The sequence below is a fragment of the Vulpes vulpes genome, chromosome 15 (genome assembly GCF_048418805.1).
Source record: "Vulpes vulpes isolate BD-2025 chromosome 15, VulVul3, whole genome shotgun sequence".
Lineage (NCBI taxonomy): Eukaryota > Metazoa > Chordata > Mammalia > Carnivora > Canidae > Vulpes > Vulpes vulpes.
Genome location: NC_132794.1, coordinates 63,394,514 through 63,414,212, shown reverse-complemented (window position 1 = coordinate 63,414,212; position 19,699 = coordinate 63,394,514). Strand labels below are relative to the sequence as shown.

The 19,699-nt window shown below is 35.7% G+C and overlaps 1 protein-coding gene across 1 annotated transcript in view; it reads left to right on the top strand.

The window, feature by feature from the left end:
• Positions 1-17,662, top strand: part of ADAM10 (ADAM metallopeptidase domain 10) — a 128,823-nt gene extending 111,161 nt beyond the window's left edge. Inside the window, exons 13-16 of the mRNA XM_025999677.2 lie at positions 542-650; positions 1,239-1,459; positions 13,447-13,573; positions 15,398-17,662. Of these exons, the coding sequence (XP_025855462.1) occupies positions 542-650; positions 1,239-1,459; positions 13,447-13,573; positions 15,398-15,492 (552 nt within the window). The 3' untranslated portion in view covers positions 15,493-17,662. The remainder of the gene's footprint in view (positions 1-541; positions 651-1,238; positions 1,460-13,446; positions 13,574-15,397) is intronic.
• Positions 17,663-19,699: the final 2,037 nt, after the last annotated feature.

Below are 19,699 nucleotides of genomic sequence, written 5' to 3'. Positions count from 1 at the left end.
TGCTAAACTGCTGAGCCAGCCAGGGATCCCCTCCACTGCATGTGTTTGATAGTCTCTAGAGAAAAATAATTGTACAGCTAGGCATATGACTTTGTACTGCTTTTGAGTTTTATAAATTAGTATTTTAACAGCCTATATGAAAGAACTTTTCTGGTCATTTTATCTGAATGTGAAGCCTTTAAAGCTTTCTTGTCTAAATATTTGCTTTCCTTTACATGAGGAGTAATTCATTTTTCTCCTCTCATAAAGGAGTCATAATAACCAGTGTAAAATTGATGCACATCTAATCTTTCTGGGGTTTTTTTTGTTTGTTTGTTTAGATTTTTTTAAATTGACGTTTCTTTAAAGATTTGCTACCTTATTTACACTTAACTCTTTTTCAGGTTTGTTTATATGATCTATTTCTGAAACTAATCTATGCTTTTTTTTCCGATTTGTATTTCTACCTAATTGTTCAGCATCAAAGGTGTATATCTGTTACTCTGAGCAATACGTTTGACTGTATAGGGATTAAATAACTGGCTTTTTATTTTCCTTTCAGCAATGTGCAGGTTCTATCTGTGAGAAATATGGCTTGGAGGAGTGTACTTGTGCCAGTTCAGATGGCAAAGATGATAAGGAATTATGCCATGTCTGCTGTATGAAGAAGAGTAAGGCTTTTAAAATACAAAATATGAAATCTATTTTAAAACCTAATTTTCTCCTAAATTTTTTAAAAGTTTTTTTTAGTAATCTCTGTACCCAGTGTGGGGCTTGAACTCACAACCCTGAGATCAAGAGTTGCATGGTCTGCTGACTGAGCCAGCCAGGCACCCTTTTTTCCCTAAATTTTAAGCATTAAACCTTGATATACAGTTTGGACAGATAATTTCTGCCTATACCAGTCCTCTCTGGATAATTTTAAATGTGGCTTAGCATTGTATTTCTAGTATTATGGTCCCTACAGTGTTTTAAAAATAATAAGCTAGGCAAGAACCTGCCAACTTTATGGCAATAATTAATATAAACACTGTTAGTTTGAAAGCCATTGTTGGAACTAAGTCAAGAGTTACTGGCTATTTGTTTATATTGTATGCTTCAGGCAAATTACCAGTGGTGTTATCTAGCCTAACCAATGAAAGTCTGTATAACATGTCATGGTAATAATTTTAGGAAGTTTTTTCCTTTCCTCCCTCTCTCCCCCAGCTAGCTGGGTAGGAAATCTGATCTTCAACTTATATTTGGCACTTCTTTTCCAGTGGATCCATCAACTTGTGCCAGTACAGGGTCTTCCCGGTGGAATATGCACTTCGTTGGTCGAACCATCACCTTGCAACCTGGATCTCCTTGCAATGATTTTAGAGGCTACTGTGATGTTTTCATGCGGTGTAGATTAGTAGATGCTGATGGTCCTCTAGCTAGGCTTAAAAAGGCAATTTTTAGTCCAGAGCTCTATGAAAACATTGCTGAATGGATTGTGGTAAGTACGGTTTTTATTTATAAAGAAACCTTATCTTAACATGGTTTTATTGTAATTTTACTTGGCCAGCAGTCACCAGTGTTATAAGAAAATCACTTCTTTCTTATTTATCCTAGAGTTTTTTGGAAGAATGATTTTTAAAGTTCAGCTATCCCTGCGTATTATTTTCTTTTAAAGTGATCAGAATCTCTGCATGTGTATTGCTCATAGATTAGTTGGTAGATGATGGGAACCTTCTGTTTTACTCTGCTCCCCTGTTCTTCTCCTCAATGGGTTCCTTTTTTCTTTGGTCCATATTATTAGGGCATTTTCCTTAAGTTGTTTCCAGAAAGCCTTGCTTGCTTTTTATATTTCTCCCTTGCCTCAATATGACAGCTACCTGCAGTTTCTACTTTGCTGAACAGGAGATATGAAAAGGAAATTGGTGATTTTCTGAAGATTTTTTCTGCTGTTTCAATATAATTTCTTGGTCTTTATCTTGTCAGTGATCGGAAATGTTGAACAGTTAAGATCTGATACAGAGCCTTTTGCAGATTTGTTAATGATTATGGATGTTCTTCTGGCATAAATCCACTGAACTATATTATTTTTAAGCTCACATTTCTCTAAGCTGTACAGATGTTGAATTACCTGAAATTTGCTTAAAAGATTGCTGAGAATGACTATCTGAATTCACTTAAATATTCATGTTTCTAAGTGATTACATTAAAATATCAGTAGGAAATTTGCAAGTGATATATTTGAGCATGTGCTATATCTGAATTGAATGAGTTTGCTTTGGAAATTGACTTAGAACTCGGTTCCTCCTCCCTTCCCCCATTCCCAAACTGTTTCTTACATTTTTTGTATGTGTTCAGGACTGAGGATGCCTTGAAAGCACAAAAAAAGTCATCTGCGGGTTGTCATCTTTTTGGTACTCTTGTAATAACATTTATAATAAAAACTTTGGAATTATCTCCAGTATTAAAATGGCATTTATTGGGGCACCTGGGTGGCTTAGTTGGTTGAGCATCTGATTCTTGATTTTAGCTCAGGTCATGATCTCGGAGTTGTGAGATGGAACCCCAAGTACACTCTGTGCTCAGCAGCAAGTCTGCTTCTCTTCTTCTCCCTCTCCATTTGGTCCCCCTTCCTGCCCCTGTATGTGCTCATACACGCTCTCTCTCTCTCTCTCAAATCAGTCTGTCAATCAGTCCATCTTTTAAAAATGGCATTTATTATACATAGGAAGAATAATACTTTGCATGTTAGAATATATGATTTTTAGACACACAATGATTGTGAGGTAGAAGGATCATCAAACCTAGATTTAGGAGGCCGGGGATGTATTTATTTTTAGAGAATACTTAAAAAAAAATTTTTTTTTTTTTAAATTAAGCTCTGTGTCCAACATGGGGCTTGAATTCACGACCCTGAATCAAGAGTTGCCTGCTCTACCTACTGAGCCTGCCAGGTACGCCTAGGAGACCTAGGTTTTAAACCAAAAAAGGGGTCAGTTGACTTAGATCTCCTTAAAACATATGTTACTCATTTTCGTACTCCAGTGCTATTAAAAAAAATATCCATTAAGCTAAAGGTGCCTTTGGCACGTTGTTAAATGGAAAGAGTATATAGGCTTGGGAATTATGCAAGGATACATATCGTCCTTTGGCATTTGTCAGTTCTGTGACTTCAAGTAGCTTACCTTTCTTGGCCCTGTACTTCCCTCTTTTCAATTCAGTCCAATCCCCACCCCCCACCCCCCCAATTATCTCTAATAAGAGTAAGTTGAGATCTGGTATACTTGTCAACTATAGAGGACAGTATATTTAAAAAAGTAATCTGGTAATGGAGATCTCAAGAGTTATATTCTGTTGAGTATATGTTGTGCCAGATATTTTAGGTTTTCTAGATAGTGAATCATATCTAAAAATAGTTTTTTTTTTTTTTGCTTTTTTCCATTATCTCTAATTTTGACTCCTTTTATTTAGCATATCAAAAGCTCATTCATTACTATTTAAAAATATTTAATGGAAATGATTTTTCAAAAGTATTATTTTTTAATCCCAGTTTTGTTTTGTTTTGTTTTTAAAGTGTGCTCTATGCCCAGCATGCCCAGCTTATATCCCAACACAGGGCTTGAACTCATCATGACCCTGAGATCAAGACTTGAGCTGAGATCAAGAGTCTGATGCTTAACTGACTAAGCTACCCGGATGCCCCTAAAAGTATTTTTAAAACCTTTTTTCAGGGATTCTTGGGTGGCTCAGTTCATTAAGTGTCTGCCTTTGGCCCTGCGATCAAGCCCCACATCAGGCTCCTTGCTCAGTGAGGAGCCTGCTACTCCCTCTCCCTCTGCCTGCTGCTCCCCCTGCTTGTGCTTTCTCTTCCTCTGTCAAATAAATAAAATCTTTAAAAAAATAAAATCTTTTTTCATATTTAGATTTGAGGATTTAGTGAAATGCTTCTTACAATGAATTAACAACATGAAGTCTTGTGTTCTGAAACTTGATTAATCAGGCACTTTTAGGTATATGCACTTTTAGGTTTATGCAAGTTTGCCTTGAGTGAGTGTAGAATTCTTTCATTTTATATCACTCTTGACATTCCCATGCCACTGTTTCAGATAGTGTGGTTCATAATGCTTGGAGAGTATCACAAGGCTATTGCTGCTTTTGTGGGCATTCCCAGGCCAAACAGTAAGATAACAAAAATCCAGTTTCTTAGAAGCTATTTGTCTCATTAGTGCCCTGTGCAGAGTTCACTTGCATAGCAGAGTTTATTTTGTTCATGAATACTTCATACTTTGGTCTTTCATCATGTTAGGAAAGTGTCCTTCTAGTTAGTAATAAGCTAGGTTACTAGGATGCCATGGTGTAAGAAGCTGTGAAAGGGAGGATGATTAGTTTCACTGACTTTCCTTTCCATTGGCGCCAGTGGCTTTGTCTCCTTTCTGTAGCATACTCTGGCACCTTTTCTCCTCAGATAGCATAGAGTAAGAAGAACCTGAACAATTTCATACTTTTCAGGGTATGAGGTACTGACTGCTGTTGCTATCATGGAAATGATGTGAGAAAACTTACTTTTTTTTCTGGGAAAGATTGTTTTTGGTAATAATTTGAATGTGTTTTAAAAAAAATACGTTTGGTATATTTGCTGAGTGCTTGCAATGTGTTTGGTAAGGAGATAATGATAAACAGCCTTTGGATTTATCAAGGAGTCATCTAGTCCTTAAAAAGTTTGAGAGAAATCCCCGAGACCCTCCATCCTTATCTCCTTTATTAAAAAATGGGGTTGAGGGCATTGGTGATTCTTTTTCACTTTCTTCCATAGTTATTAATGTGTTCATATTTTCTACATGTTTTGTATTAGGTTTGATGTAGAAAACCATCTTTGACTTTAATTTTTTTCAAATTTATCATTGTATTTCTCCATCTTTTTAAGATTTATTTATATATTCAAGAAAGATACAGAGCATGGGTAGGGGGAGGGGCAGAGGGAGAGAGAATCTCAAGCAGTCTCCATGCCTAGCACTGAGCCTGATATCAGGCTCAATCTCATGACCCTGAGATCATGACCTGAGCCAAAATCAAGAGTCAGACACATAATTGACTAAGCCATGCAGGTTCCCCTCTCTATCTTTAAAAAATAATTTCCTATTATTTTGTGACTCTTTTCTTCTTAATTTATTTAGATTTATCAGGAGTTTTTCTTTTTTATTATTTTGATAAGAATCAATTGTATCTCTCACTTTTAAATGAATTTCTTCTCTCATATTTTGTTGTAACTTTATGAACCCAAGTATTAAGTATCTCTTATTTTTTATGAAAGGTTGAAGCTCTTGTTTCCTGAGTTCTTCATGAAACGCTAGAACCATAGGTTTTGTGGACAAATGAATCTGGGAGACATTGCATACTATAGTCCCCTTTTAGATACTTATGAGAATATTGATAAAGTCCTGTAGTAAAAAAAAAGTCATTTAGATTTTTTTTAAGCTTAGATTTCATTTCCAAGCTTACCTGACCCCAGAAACCTTTATTCATGAAAGGCTTATTAAACCCTAAATATCCTTAGAAGTTACTTGGGGGAACATTGGTTAAGATCAGTAATTCTTATTCCTGGTTGTTCATTAATTAGGGTTTAGACTAATTAATTCAGAATCTCAGGGCTTAAGTATCTGGGTCTTTTAAAAGCTCTTTAGCTCTTTCTGGTGAGGTGCCAGGACTGAGAACCAACCATTCATCTAGAACCAGGGAGTCAGCAAACTATGACTTAAGAGCCAGATCTAACCCACTGCCTATTTTTGTATGGCTCACAGGCTAAGAATGGCTTCACATTTTTTAAGTAGTTGAAAAAAAATTGAAGTAATGTTTCACTGCAAATTATGAAATTCAGATTTCATTGTCCATAAATAATGGTTTATGGGAACACGACCACACCCATTCATTTATATATTTTCTGTGGCTGCTTTTGTACTTAGAGTAGTTGCAACAAAGACTGTATGGCTCCCCAAATCTAAAATACTTATCTGACCTTTTAGAGGAAATGTTTGCCAATGCCTAATCTAGAGCATTGGATCTCAAAGTGTAGTCCCCTGACCAGCAGCAGCAGCATTGTCTGGGAACTTGATAGAAATGCAAATTCTCAGGCCTCACTTGGAGCCACCACGTCAGTAGTACTGCGATGGTGCATGCTTAAGTTTGGGAACCATTATTTTAGTCTCTGCAGTGTAAGGACTCCTTGTTCAAAGGCTTGTGACAAATTTTCTACCCTGTCATTCTCAGAGGCTAAAATGGAGGTTGGGGTGTGGACCTTCTTCATAGCCTAGTACAATAGGCCACATAGCTGTCACTTGTGAAACTTGAGCAACAAAACTGCAGTATTGTTACAGGGCTTAGCATATGGTAAGGATTCAGTATATATTTGGTAGATGAATAGATGAATGAAGCAGATTTCTTAAATGTCATAATTTATATGGAAAAGAATAAAAATTGTGCATATTATCTTAACTTTGAAGCTGTAATATCATCAGGTTTCTCTCAGTGGTATTTTATCCTGCTGGCTGGGACTGTGCTTACAGTAATTAAGAGATTAGTGGCCAGTTGCTTTCTGCTTGGCAGATTGCTGTGAGGGGAGGCCCATGGGGGTGTTGTGGGTTGGAAGAACATTGAGTCAAAGTCTAGACAACATTATATTCTGAAGGATAGAAGCAAAGCTTTCTGCCTCCACGGGACAGCAAAACCAGGATCACCACAGGAGTGGTGGGCCCAAGAAGACTCTGTGAGCCAGAGGAAGTTGAGTGCATTTGCTGAGAGTGAGTTGTCAAACGCTGAAACATTCACTGAAATAATTATATGGTTGAGTTTTTCTGTAGATTTTTTTTAAAGATTTTATTTATTTATTTTAGAAGGAGAGTGTGCATGCATGTGCGTACTCACAAGAGGAGAGGAGGTAGAGGGAGAGAGAGGGAAAGAAGCAGACTGTGCGCTGAGTGTGGGGCTTGCCTCGGGGCTCGATCTCAGAACCCCAAGATCATGACCTGAGCCAAAATCAAGAGTCAGCTATGTAAACGACTGTGTTGAATAACATCTGTCTGTTTCCTATGTAGATTATTTTCTTAGGCTTGATTTAGTGCTTGGTAACTGCAAGGCTGTATTTTAACCTTTTGGTTATCTTTTCTTTGTCTCTGAAGTTTCACTTAACACCCTTGTATCTATAAAGGCAAGGGTTGGTGCATAATTTATACTCATTAAGTGTTTGTTGAGTAAATGATGGCTCTCCTTTCAGATTCTAGCAAGTGGACAAGTGATCTTTTCTTAAAGATGAAACACATATTTTTCATTTATTAGCCTGGTTTGGTATTCTTTCCTCCGATTTTATAGCATGTATAAAAGAGAAAAGCAATTTCACATTTAACCAATTCTATGATAATTTTCTTTTAAAGGGAGCATTAAAAAAATACCCTTCTCCAAAGGTGGCCATATTTACTATAATCTCAAGTACACCATTGTTTTGTTTAGTTTTTCTTGCTGTCTTCTCACCACTGTGATGTTTCATTTCCCCACACACTAAACTCTGAAGAGCTGCTGTCATTGTCACTAAAACATCTCAAGCTGTGGGGTTTTGAGATATGTAGTTACCTGTAATATTTGGAGGAAGTCCAGGAACACTGCTAAAAGGGACTGAAAGTTCTTAAGGGCCTGGGTACCGTATTTTAGTAAATGTCTACTGATCTCAACTGGACCTTCAACTTTTGACTTTTGTTTTCTATGGTTATAACCATTACTAAATCTAGGGTTTCTCTCTTACCTGCTTTTGTTACTGTCATACTACTTGCATCTGTATTTAAGACTTTTTAGTACTAAAAAACTAGTATCAGATATCAAAATCACCATTTTTTATTCTGTAAGAGCCTTGTTACATTATTTCTATGTGTGGGTAATCTAGAAAAAAACAAATGAGCTATTTAGAAATGCCTAAGAAAGTTGGTATTTGGAATAGTGATTTACCTGTAATAACTAGTCCCAACAGGTACTTTTTTTGTGGGATAGATGCTGAGTTTATAGGATATAAATTCAGGGAGCTCATAGTCCAGTTTGGATTAGAGAAGACAAGAACACAGAAATTTCATTTCTGCCTGGTTTTTTCATAGAAAATAAGGAAGACCTAATTAGGGAATATCTTTTGAAGGAGGTGATGCCAAAACTAAATTCTTAAGGACTAATAGAGGGTCAGATGGATGTTTTATGAATAGGGAGCACCTAAGAAGTCACATAAGTATGAAATTTTTAAAATAATAAATGTTTTGTTTTTACATTTTTCCTTTTGAAAGTGTGATTATCCTTTTTTTTTTAATTGACAAAGTAATGCTTTTTTTTTTTTTTTTTTGGACAAAGTAATGCTTTGAAAAATAAGCCACCTTTTCCCTGTGAGGCCCAGTCTTCTCAAGATGATTTTTTTTTTGTATTCTTCAGAAACAATACCATTTCAAGAATATATCTTTTTTTTTTGAGAGAGAGAGAGAAAGCGTGGGGAAGGGCAGAGAGAGAGGGGAGGAGAGAAAGAATCTTTAGCAGGCTTTGCACCTAGTACAGAGCCCAACATAGGGCTCAATCTCACGACCCTGAGATCATGAAACCAACAGTTGGTCACTCAACTGACTGAGCCACCCAGGTACCGATGATAGATAGATAGATATAGATATAGATATTCTAAAGTGGAATATAATATACTTGTTTTCTACAGTCATATATGTGGAATCATATCTATACTTTGTGGTACTTTATTGTGCTTAAGATTTGTTTTTTTTTCCTCTCTCCTGTTTAATGGTTTTAGAGATCCTTGGTGGGAAGCTTTTGAAGAAGGATTTTACATAGAGGAATGGCATAGTCAGTTCCATATTTTAGTAGTTGTAACACTGGTGACCATGTGAAATTGATTTTGAACAGGGAATACTGGAAGGAAGGAAATGTGTTAGAGGAATGAATAGACATACAGGTCCAGTAGCTAGCCATCAGCCTGAAAGTAGTAGGAAAACCATTGATCCTTTGTGCTTATGGATTGGATCACATGGGACGTTATACTTCCTCCCCAGAGGGAATTTGGGAATGTATAGTAATTGTCAAAGTAACTGAAGGGCTCTACTGGCACTGGATGGATAAGGGCTGGGAATGCCAAATTTCCTCTATTCCTCAGAATGGTTGCATACCACAGTGCCAGCATGTCTACACTGAGTAAGAGGCACTCATCTGCATCATTGGTGTGCTTATTTAAGATGCAGTTTCTTGGGCCCTCCATCAGAAAAACTGAATTGGAATTTGTAGAGTTGTGGCCTGAGAATCTGTGTTTTAATAAGCATGTTAGATAATTCTTAGATCTAACTCAGTGATAGGAGCTATCCCTTTAGCATATGAGTGCTGATGATTTGAGCACCTTTTCCCAGGCATAGCACTCTCTCTTTCTACAGCTTCTCATCTATACTCAGTTTCTCTGAAAATTCTCAGGCAGGTAGGATAGAGATTTAGAACTGAAGAGTTAGTGTTGGATGCTATCCATTTAGGTATAGATTCCAAACAGTTATCCTGTATGTGGGTATAGAACAGGTTGACAGACGACGGCCCATGGGTCAAATCCAGTCTGCTCTTGGTTTTTATAAATGGTGTTTTTGGGGAAAAAAAAAATACAGCCACACTTATTTGCGTGTTACGTGTGGTGGCCTTTGTTCTAGAATGGCAGAAATGAGTAGTTTGACAGAGACAAGCCTAAAATATTTGTTGTTTGGCCCTGAATAAAAAAAGTTTGAGACCAGTGGTTCTGTCTTAGCTGCATAATGGAATAGTCTGGGCAGCTTTAAGAAAATTATTGATATCATAGTCCCATCTCTTTGGTGCTGGGATTTGGTTTGAGTATCTTGAGTTTTAAAAGATTTAGGTCATTCTAATGTGCAGCCAAGGAGAACCACTGGTATAGTACAGACTGGTGATTTCAGTTCTTTATGTATTTTATTGGGTCAGAGTGTCAGAAATGCAGACAGTGGAGGGAGAAAAAGGTTCTACTTCATTAGGTGACATATTTAAAAAGCTCTGGATGATAGGGACAGGACAGAGGCTGTACATATAGACTATGGAAAATTTATGTCACAAGGGAAAGGAAATATCCTAAAGAATCCTAGGGAGAGCGATGCTCTGGAAATTATTTTCTGTTGAAAACAAAAGAAAATTTTAGAAGATTCTCTGGCAATTTCAGTAGGATACAAAAAGTGGCCTTGAAAAGTAGATTATAAACTTGTGGTTTCCAAGCAAGATCCAGCTCTGTAAACATGTCTTGTATTGTCTGTATATTGTTTTTAGAAATTTTGAGTGAGGTGCCAGCATTTAAAAATAGATTTCACATAAAAATTGAGATTTGTTAGCTTCTTTTGAAAAATCTAATCTTCAGCAATAAGGCTGAATTGCATTATATCTTCCCTTCTCCCTTTTTGAACAGTAAATTCCTAAAGCCATTAGATGAGGGCAAGGAAGGTAGGCATCCATGCTAGGTGTGGGGAGCTGTCATGGCACGGAGCAGAGTGTTAGAGCCTGAGCAGAGTAGGGAGGGTATGGAATGGGGAAGAAGACCAATATGAGATATTAAAGCCCAAGCAAGGTAAGAAGGACACCTTGCTGGAGGGGCAACTGGCTTGGGGATATCAGAGTACAAGAGTTATAAGGAGGGTATCTACATAGGAGGGGCAGTTGTAAAGGGAACCAAGGCTCCTTGGAGAAATGGCTGATTCCAGGGTTGGGACAGGGAAAGAACAAGATAAAGCTAGAATTAATTGTGTCAGAAAGTTAAGTGTTCAAAGACTGATAGGGACATGTTCAAAAGACACAGTATGATAGTAACAGATTATAACCTGTTGAGTAAAATAGGAAACCATGAGGGAATAATAACGTATTGTGCCAAAGTGAGCAAATGAGGGAATAATAATGAATGAAATGACTAAATTCAAAGTTTGATGAAGAACGTGATATCTCTATAGCTCCAAGTTATGTCCCTACAAAGTACTCATTGACTATAAAAAAGAGTATCTTTGTGGTGAAGTTAGGCAGATAACACCTTAACCAAGTGATCAAGTTAGCCATAAGTAATGAGATTAAAAAAAAAAATGTGTCTCCTGGGATCCCTGGGTGGCGCAGCGGTTTGGCGCCTGCCTTTGGCCCAGGGCGCAATCTTGGAGACCCGAGATCGAGTCCCACGTCGGGCTCCCGGTGTATGGAGCCTGCTTCTTCCTCTGCCCCTCTCTCTCTCTCTCTCTCTCTCTCTCTCTCTCTCTCTCTCTGTGACTATCATAAATAAATAAAAATTAAAAAAAAAATGTGTCTCCTGATAGGATGCAATGAGAACAACACAGCATCACTTCTGTGATCTTACTAAATATGACCAAATCTACTCATAGGGACACATCCAAGAAACCCAAATTGAGGGACATTCCAGTACTAAGTAACTGGCCTATAACCTTCAAAACGGTTAGGGTTATATAAACTGAAAAAGACTGTGGAACTTTTCCAGATTGTAGGAGACTAGAGAAACACAGCAGCTAACTGCGCCACGTAATTCTGATTGGATGGTATTGTGACAAATGGTAAAACGTGATTGGGGTCTGAGGATTAAATGGTAGTAATTTATTGGTGCTAATTTACTGATTTGGATGATTGTGTTGTGGTTATTTGGAAAACCCCTTATGTTGTAGAAACTATATGCTAAAATGTTTAGGTATATAATAGGGCATCATGCTAGCAATTTACTCTCAGATAATTCCAGATTTTACAAAGTCCTTTGTATTAGCAACTTTTCTATAAGTTTGAGATTCTTTTAAAATAAAACAGAATTTTAATAAAGCTTAAATAAAACTTAAAAATATATTGGGGTGCCTAGGTGGCTCAGTCAGTTAAGCTTCTGCCTTTGGCTCAGTTCATGATCTTGGTGTCCTGGGATTGAGCCCCACATGGGGTGGGTGGGGGGTGGGGGCTAAGTCCCTTCTCAGTGGTGAGCCTGATTCTTTCTCTCCCTCTGTTCCCCCCCCTTCCCTCTATCTCTTTCTTTCTCAAGTAAATAAAATATTAAAATATATATATACATATATGTATGTGAAAGGCTTTATGCACACATGAGAAAATGGCTTGGGGTATTTTCCACAACATGTATTTTTATTTTTGTTTTTATTACTTTAATTATTTTGTCATTGCTGATAAAGAAAGCAGGATAGAAATAGTAGGCTGTTGTTATAAGACTCCTTATCATAGAAAATCTTTAATGGGAGTTCTTGAGTAATAAGTAGCAATAACTACATATGTATTATATGAGTTGGTGTTAAGCCAATGTAAAGCTTACAAAATAACCTTTTAATAAAAGGTATAGTAAACATCATACAAAATACAAAAATACTTTGTATTATATTACTATCTTAAAATTTAAATATTTTGAATTGCAAAATAGAATTTAAGAATAGAAACAGTAATTTTTCTATAAAATTATACCAGTAATTTTTGAAGTTTTTTTTTTTTGTTTAGCTAATTGATTTGTTTAATATGATTTAAGTTAGAAGAGAAATTTTTAGTTCCTTCTTAGGCTAGGTAAACTTTCCTTATAGAATATGTATATCCTTCCCATTTTTCATATTAAAAAGGACTAACCTTTAAATAAATATATATAATAGATACTATGATATAAATAATGAGAACCAAGATATATGAAAATAATTTCATAACGGTAGTCTGGGGCTTAAATTCCGAATGAAATGGACCAACTAAGCCACCCAGGTGCCCCTAGAAGTATAATTTAAAGCAAGTAATAGGCACTAGGGATTGTAAAAGCAAACAGATGTGGTTTATAAGAGTAATAGGCTCCCCCTTCAAAAAAAAGCCACAAAGGGAAATAGTCAAACCAGGAAACAATAACATGGAAAAATACAATATAGGGGTGCCTGGGTGGCTCTGTCAGTTAAGCATCTGCCTTTGGCTCTGGTCATGATTTTCTAGTCCTGGGATCCAGCCCCCCCGCCCCCAAACACACCTTTGGGCTCCCAACTCAGTAGGAAGTCTGCTTCTTTCCCTCCCTCTGCCCCTCCCTCCTGCTTGTTCTCTCTCTCTCTCTCAAATAAATACAGTCTTTAAAAAAAAAAAAAAAGGAAAGAAAGAAAATACAGTATAACTATGTGCAGAATGGATCCTAGTTTTGCATGTGAGTTTATCTGTGTATATGACCAATATAACCAAATCTAGAAAAGAGACTGAAAGGAAAGATTGAATGTTTTTATTTAGGATGTGAAATTATGGGGAATTTTTTTTCCCTTTTTTACTTCTAATATTTAAAGAAATTAATCTACATTTGCTTATATATGGTATCTGTAAACTTCCCAAAGAACAAATGTTCTTCACAAATTAAAATGTAATGTATATAATTATGTAATATAAAATATTCTAAAATATTTTACAGTTTTTTCATTAGAAACATTTGTTTATTTTTAGGCTTATTGGTGGGCAGTATTACTTATGGGAATTGCCCTGATCATGCTAATGGCTGGATTTATTAAGATATGCAGTGTTCATACTCCAAGTAGTAATCCAAAGCTGCCTCCTCCTAAACCTCTTCCAGGTAAGACAGTTTGAGCAAGATATATATTTTTATAACTTAGAACCATTCAGCAGGTAGAATTGAATGATAAATGAGTCTTACTATTAGTATTAAATTTTACTATACTTTCTCTTTAAGAATGAGATTAGTGGATGAATTATTGACTTTTAAGTATGTTTTTTATCAATTCAATCTAGCTAATGGCTGCCAATTTAATGCTAATCTGTCTCAAGTCACTAAAAATATTTAGATTGTTAGACAATTTAGACAATAAATATTAGACAATTTTATTTTTTGCCTAATACTTGTTTTCTTTTTTCTTATTTTTCATATTCTAAAATCTTCTTGTTTTTAGGTTTTATTGTGATAGGCTACTTATAAATGATTAATTTTTCTATTCTAATAGCTATACTTTTATTGTTTCTAATGTTGCTCTTGAAATATTTTCTGGCACATAAATTAATTTTCCCTAGGGGTGATGCTTATGCAGGAATAGAGATGATGTCCTGTGGGAGGGGCTTAAGATGGTGGCTTCAGTCACCAAATAACCATAGTTTTACTCTCCATCTCTGAAAACAACTCAGGTTTGGTATTCACTCATTACCTCTGTCTCATGGAGGTTTGGCATGGGGAGGAGGCTTTCTTTAGAGTAGCTCCAGGATTTGGAGAAGAAAAGGGTTAGGAAGCAACTGCTCCAGATTATTTAGTTCCCATCTATTTCTCAAGGTTTTTGTGGTTTCTGGCTGCCCTTGGAATGCCTGTTCCAGAACTCTTCATTCTAGGTGTGGGACAGACATGGTGCCATAACAATGGTGGAGGAGAGTGAGAGCTAAATGACAGGTGTCCCTTTCCTACCACCCACAGACTTCTCATGAAGCCTCTTGCCTCAGGCCAAGTCTATTAGCCTGCACAAAGTAGTTTAAAACTAGGGGTTTCTTATAATTTTTCCCTCAGCTGCTTCCCTGAATTTACCTATCTTGAGGCAAGAGAACGCAGTAGTAGTCATACTTGGGATAATATCTTGGTGGGAATCAGAGGAAATTTGATTTTGATGTCATTGCTTTTTATAAATTGACAGTGTTAGCACTGTAAAACTTATATTAATTTCTTAGTGATTTTTAAGGACCACATGACACTCTTTAGGTATGTTACCAATTATGATCTCATATAATATAACAGTTCTTTTACTTGATTTCACTTTAAGCAAATTCCACCTTCAAAAACTTAAAAAGAAAAACAAAAACAAAACCCAACAACCCTAGCCATCATTGAACCCTCCCAAAAAGCACTTTATATGAATTGTCATATAATCCTCACAGATTATATAGATAGACAATATGAGTTCATTATTATCCCTGTTTTACATATTAGGAATCTGAGTTTCAGAGAGGTTAAGTCATTTGCTCAAAGACACTGTGTAATTTATTCCTCATGAATTCTGTCCTCAGATTTCATGTTAATCTGATAGTTGTGTCTGTTGAGCACTTGAAATGTGGCTGGTTTATATTGAGACATGTTGTAAATATAAAATACCAGGCTGGGAAGTCTTAATATACAAAAAAGGATGAAATAGTTCATTAATACATTTTTGTATTGATTATGCCTTGAAATATAACATTTTGCCTACATTGGATTAAGTGAAATAAAATTATTAAGATTATTTTGCCTGTCTTTTTGACTTTTTCATTATAGCTACCAGAAGATTTAAAATGACACATATGGCTCCTGTTGTATTTCTGTTGGCTAGTGCTGATCCAGAACCTTTCTTACTGAATTGGCAACTTTGTTTTTTTAAGATTACAAGGCACACAACAAATCCGTTTTACTTTTGTTTGTGACTCACAGGCACTTTAAAGAGGAGGAGACCCCCACAGCCCATTCAGCAGCCCCAGCGTCAGAGGCCCCGGGAGAGTTATCAGATGGGACACATGAGACGTTAACTGCAGCTTTTGCCTTGGTCCTTCCTAGTGCCTACAATGGGAAAACTTCACTCCAAAGAGACACCTGTTAAATCAGCATCCCCAAACTAAACCCTCACAAATAACAGTCGAAGACAAAATGGCAAGAGATCATGTCCTCAGACCAGGTGGAATTACTTAAATTTTAAAGCCTGAAAATTCCAATTTGGGGGTGGGGGGGGTGGAAAAGGAACCCAATTTTCTTATGGACAGCTATTTTTAACATAATGGCACAAAGTCTTAGAATATTATTATGTGCCCTGTGTTCCCTGTTCTTCGTTGCTGCATTTTCTTCACTTGCAGGCAAACTTGGCTCTCGATAAACTTTTATCACAAATTGAAATATATATATATTTTTTTCAACTGCCGATCAAGGCTAGGAGGCTCGACCACCTCAACATTGGAGACATCACTTGCCAATGTACATACCTTGTTATATGCAGACATGTATTTCTTACGTACACTGTACTTCTGTGTGCAATTGTAAACAGAAATTGCAATATGGATGTTTCTTTGTATTATAAAATTTTTCCGCTCTTAATGAAAAATTACTGTTTAATTGACATACTCAGGATAACAGAGAATGGTGGTATTCAGTGGTCCAGGATTCTGTAATGCTTTACACAGGCAGTTTTGAAGTGAGAATCAATTTACCTTTTTATAACGATGGAGTTGGTTCTGATTTTCATCTTGTCTTCATGCAATGGCTGCTAAGAGCACAGGAGTGACTGCGCTGAAGAACACAGTTAAGTGTACAAACTGGACGTATGCATCATACTGCTTCAGAGTCCGTTCTTACATAAACGTCTGATTTCTGCTTACTTATTTTAAACTTTCTAATTCAATTCCAGTTTTGAATTGATAGGTGAAATTTTATTCACGCTTTGGTAGAAATTATGTCAATGAAATAATTTTTTTATCTGTAGCCTGTTACTTGTGTTTTTTATATCTAAAGTATGCTAATTATGTTTTTGGTTTTCTCCAATATGGAAAAGAAAAGCTGTGTCTTTTATTTTATCAAAATATTGGAATAGTGTTTTCAGCATACTATCACTGATCATTGGTAACCACTAAAGAAGGATGATTTGTTCAACTGTAGTTAAAATTGTAGATAGGCCTTCTGACATTTTTTTTCCCTAAAATATTTTAACAGCAGTGAAGGTGAAACAGCACAATGTCCCATTCCAAATTTATTTTTTAAACAGTTGTAAATAATTGGCTTTTTAAAGAAAGAAAGCAAAAGCATTTAATGTATTAACAGGCTTATTGCTATGCAGGAATGGAAGGGGGCATTACAAAAAAGTTTTAAGCTTGTGACATATTTATTGCTTCTGTTTTCCAACTACATCACTTAAAATAGAAGTAAACGGCTATGATTTTTCTGGCTTCACATAGGAGGCAAATTTAGGAAACGTTGAAAAGATTTGTGTTTTGGCTTTTTTTTTTTTTCCTTTTTGTTTCTTAAGAGTATAAGGTTTACACAATCATTCTCATAATGTGACGCAAGCCAGCAAGGCCAAAAATGCTAGAGAAAATAATGGGATCTCTTCCTTGTAAACTTGTACAGTATGTGGTGACTTTTTTCAAAATACAGCTTTTTGTACATGATTTAGAGAAATTTTGTACATGAAACCCCAGATAGACTATAAATAATTCTAAACAAACAAGTAGGTAGATATGTATGTAATTGCTTTTAAATCATTTAAATGCCTTTGTTTTTGGACTGTGCAAAGGTTGGAAGTGGGTTTGCATTTCTAAAATGGTGACTTTTATTCTGCAAGAGTTCTTAGTAACTTCTTGAGTGTGGTAGACTTTGGAACATGTACATTTTTTGCTTGTAATGTTATCCTGTGGTAGGGTTTTGGCAGGTACACACTGCCCTATTTTATTTTGAGTCTAAGTTAAATGTTTTCTGACAAGAGATACATGCACTGAACTCTTTCCACTGCAAATCAAGATGTGGTAAAACAAAAGGATCAAGACAAATGAGATCTAATACTACTGTCAGTTTAATGTCCACTGTGTTTTATACAGTATCTTTTTGTTCACTTTGGAAATTTTTACTAAAAATTGCAAAAAATAAAGTATTGTGCAAAGATGTAAGGTTTTTTGAAACTTGAAATGCATTAATAAATAGACTTGATGAAATCAACTTGAAGGTTCCATACTCTTTGAACTCTGAGAACTATCAAAAGGATCTTCCCACAAGGCAGCTTTTCTTACTTAGAGAATTGACTCTTTCCACACACATACAGTTAATTTTATTCCAGGGTAGGAGTCCATGAAAAAAATTTGTGATTAGATATCTCTGTATCTACACACAATGATCATTTAAAAAAATATGCAGCTAATCTCAACCACTTTATGTTATTTCTAATCAATATTCAAAATGTTTAAAAGTCTTTGCCTTGGTAGAAGAGCAGAGTCATCTTGGAAATATATGCAAAGTTTTGAATACTAAGTACCTCATTTATTTTAAAAGTCTCTTTTAGTAGTTAGTATGTTTTAAAATTTGGAGCCACATTTTTCGGTTTTGTCAAATTCATAGCAAATAAGGAAAGAACTGACATTTCAGTCTTAACTAGAAGAAGAATTATAAGCCCAGACTGGTGCCCTGCACAGAATAATCTGCCCCAAAACCATTCATTCTTCTTTCTTTTCTTTTCTTTTCTTTTCTTTTCTTTTCTTTTCTTTTCTTTTCTTTTCTTTTCTTTTCTTTTCTTTTCTTTTCTTTTTCTTTTCTTTTCTTTCTTTTCTTTTCTCTTTTCTTTCTTTCCTTTCCTTTCCTTTTTTTCTTTTCTTTTCTTTCTTTCTTTCTTTCTTTCTTTCTTTCTTTCTTTCTTTCTTTCTTTCTTTCTTTCTTTCCTTCCTTCCTTCCTTCCTTCCTTCCTTCCTTCCTTCCTTCCTTCCTTCCTTTTCTTTCTTTCTTGACTATAAATAAGTAGTATTTGTTAAATGAGTACGCATAGTTGTTACTTTTTTTTAGTTATTTTGATTTACAAATATCAAAGTATATATCATGCCTAATCTTACTTGTTCATGAAGCCATTAATATTAATTCAGATGATTGCAAATTTGTTTTTACTTAAAATTGAATGCTTAAATTTGTTTAGAATGTTTTCCCCCCTCAGTTATCTAAATCCTGGCAAAAACTCACAACAAAATCAATAAAATAAATTATTAGAGTATTTGGACTTAGTGTTGCCCATAGCGTCAGGCAAGATCATACAGTTTTGGGGAAGGACATTTTAAAGGGAAGGACAGACAACTTTACCTGATCAGACACATCTTGTTTTCTGATGTGTTTTTGGCACTTTGTGTGTTGGATACTTCGTTTTTGTCATATTCACAGACTCATAAGAACTAACGGTTTCTCCAAATTGAGCAAACTACCTTTAATTTTTCTCTGTCCATGTGGCTGGTACATTTTAAGATTACTGATGATGATTATTTCTCCAAAGATAGAATTAGTGTCCTTGGCAGCTGTGCAGTTAGTAGGTGATTGTGCTTGAGAAGGCTTTTAATTTCTTGTTAAGTATTTCTAATGAAAAGTATAAAGGGGGTGGTGGTGTCAGTGTAGTAAGTGCATTACAGAACTGGACATGCCATCTTCAGGGATAGGAGAGGAGATGTTCATATTTAAAAGGTCCATATTTAAAAGGTCAGTGCTTGCCCAAACTGGAGAGGAAGTTGGATACAGTTTTAAAGCAGCTGCCAGGACAATTCATCTTTAAGGAAGTCTAAGTTTGCAGTAAGTTATAGTTTTTTGAAAAACAGTTTTGACTTCTAAGTGATACATATGATCAGTTTATCCCACAGAGCTTAGCTTCAGTTTTGGGATTTCTGGTTTTATGTTCTTGATTAAAAACAATTTCCATTTAAATATTTTTCCATTTAATACCAGTTTAGCTTTTCCATGATCGTTTCAGTATCCAGCCCTTCATATTATTAGGATACAAAATGAGCCTTTGTGTGCTATATTGCGATGTTGTTTGTGTGTGTAAAATATATACACATGTGTAATATTTTCAGTAGAAATTCATATATTTTATAATTGTGTGAGATTGTGTGTTCTCTCCCATAAAAAGCAATGGGATGCTAGGTAAAACGGAAGGTTGAGCAAAATATTTATAGCCTCTGCTCTTTCCTAAAATCTTCACTGAAGTCACGGTGACTGGGGAAAGAAAAG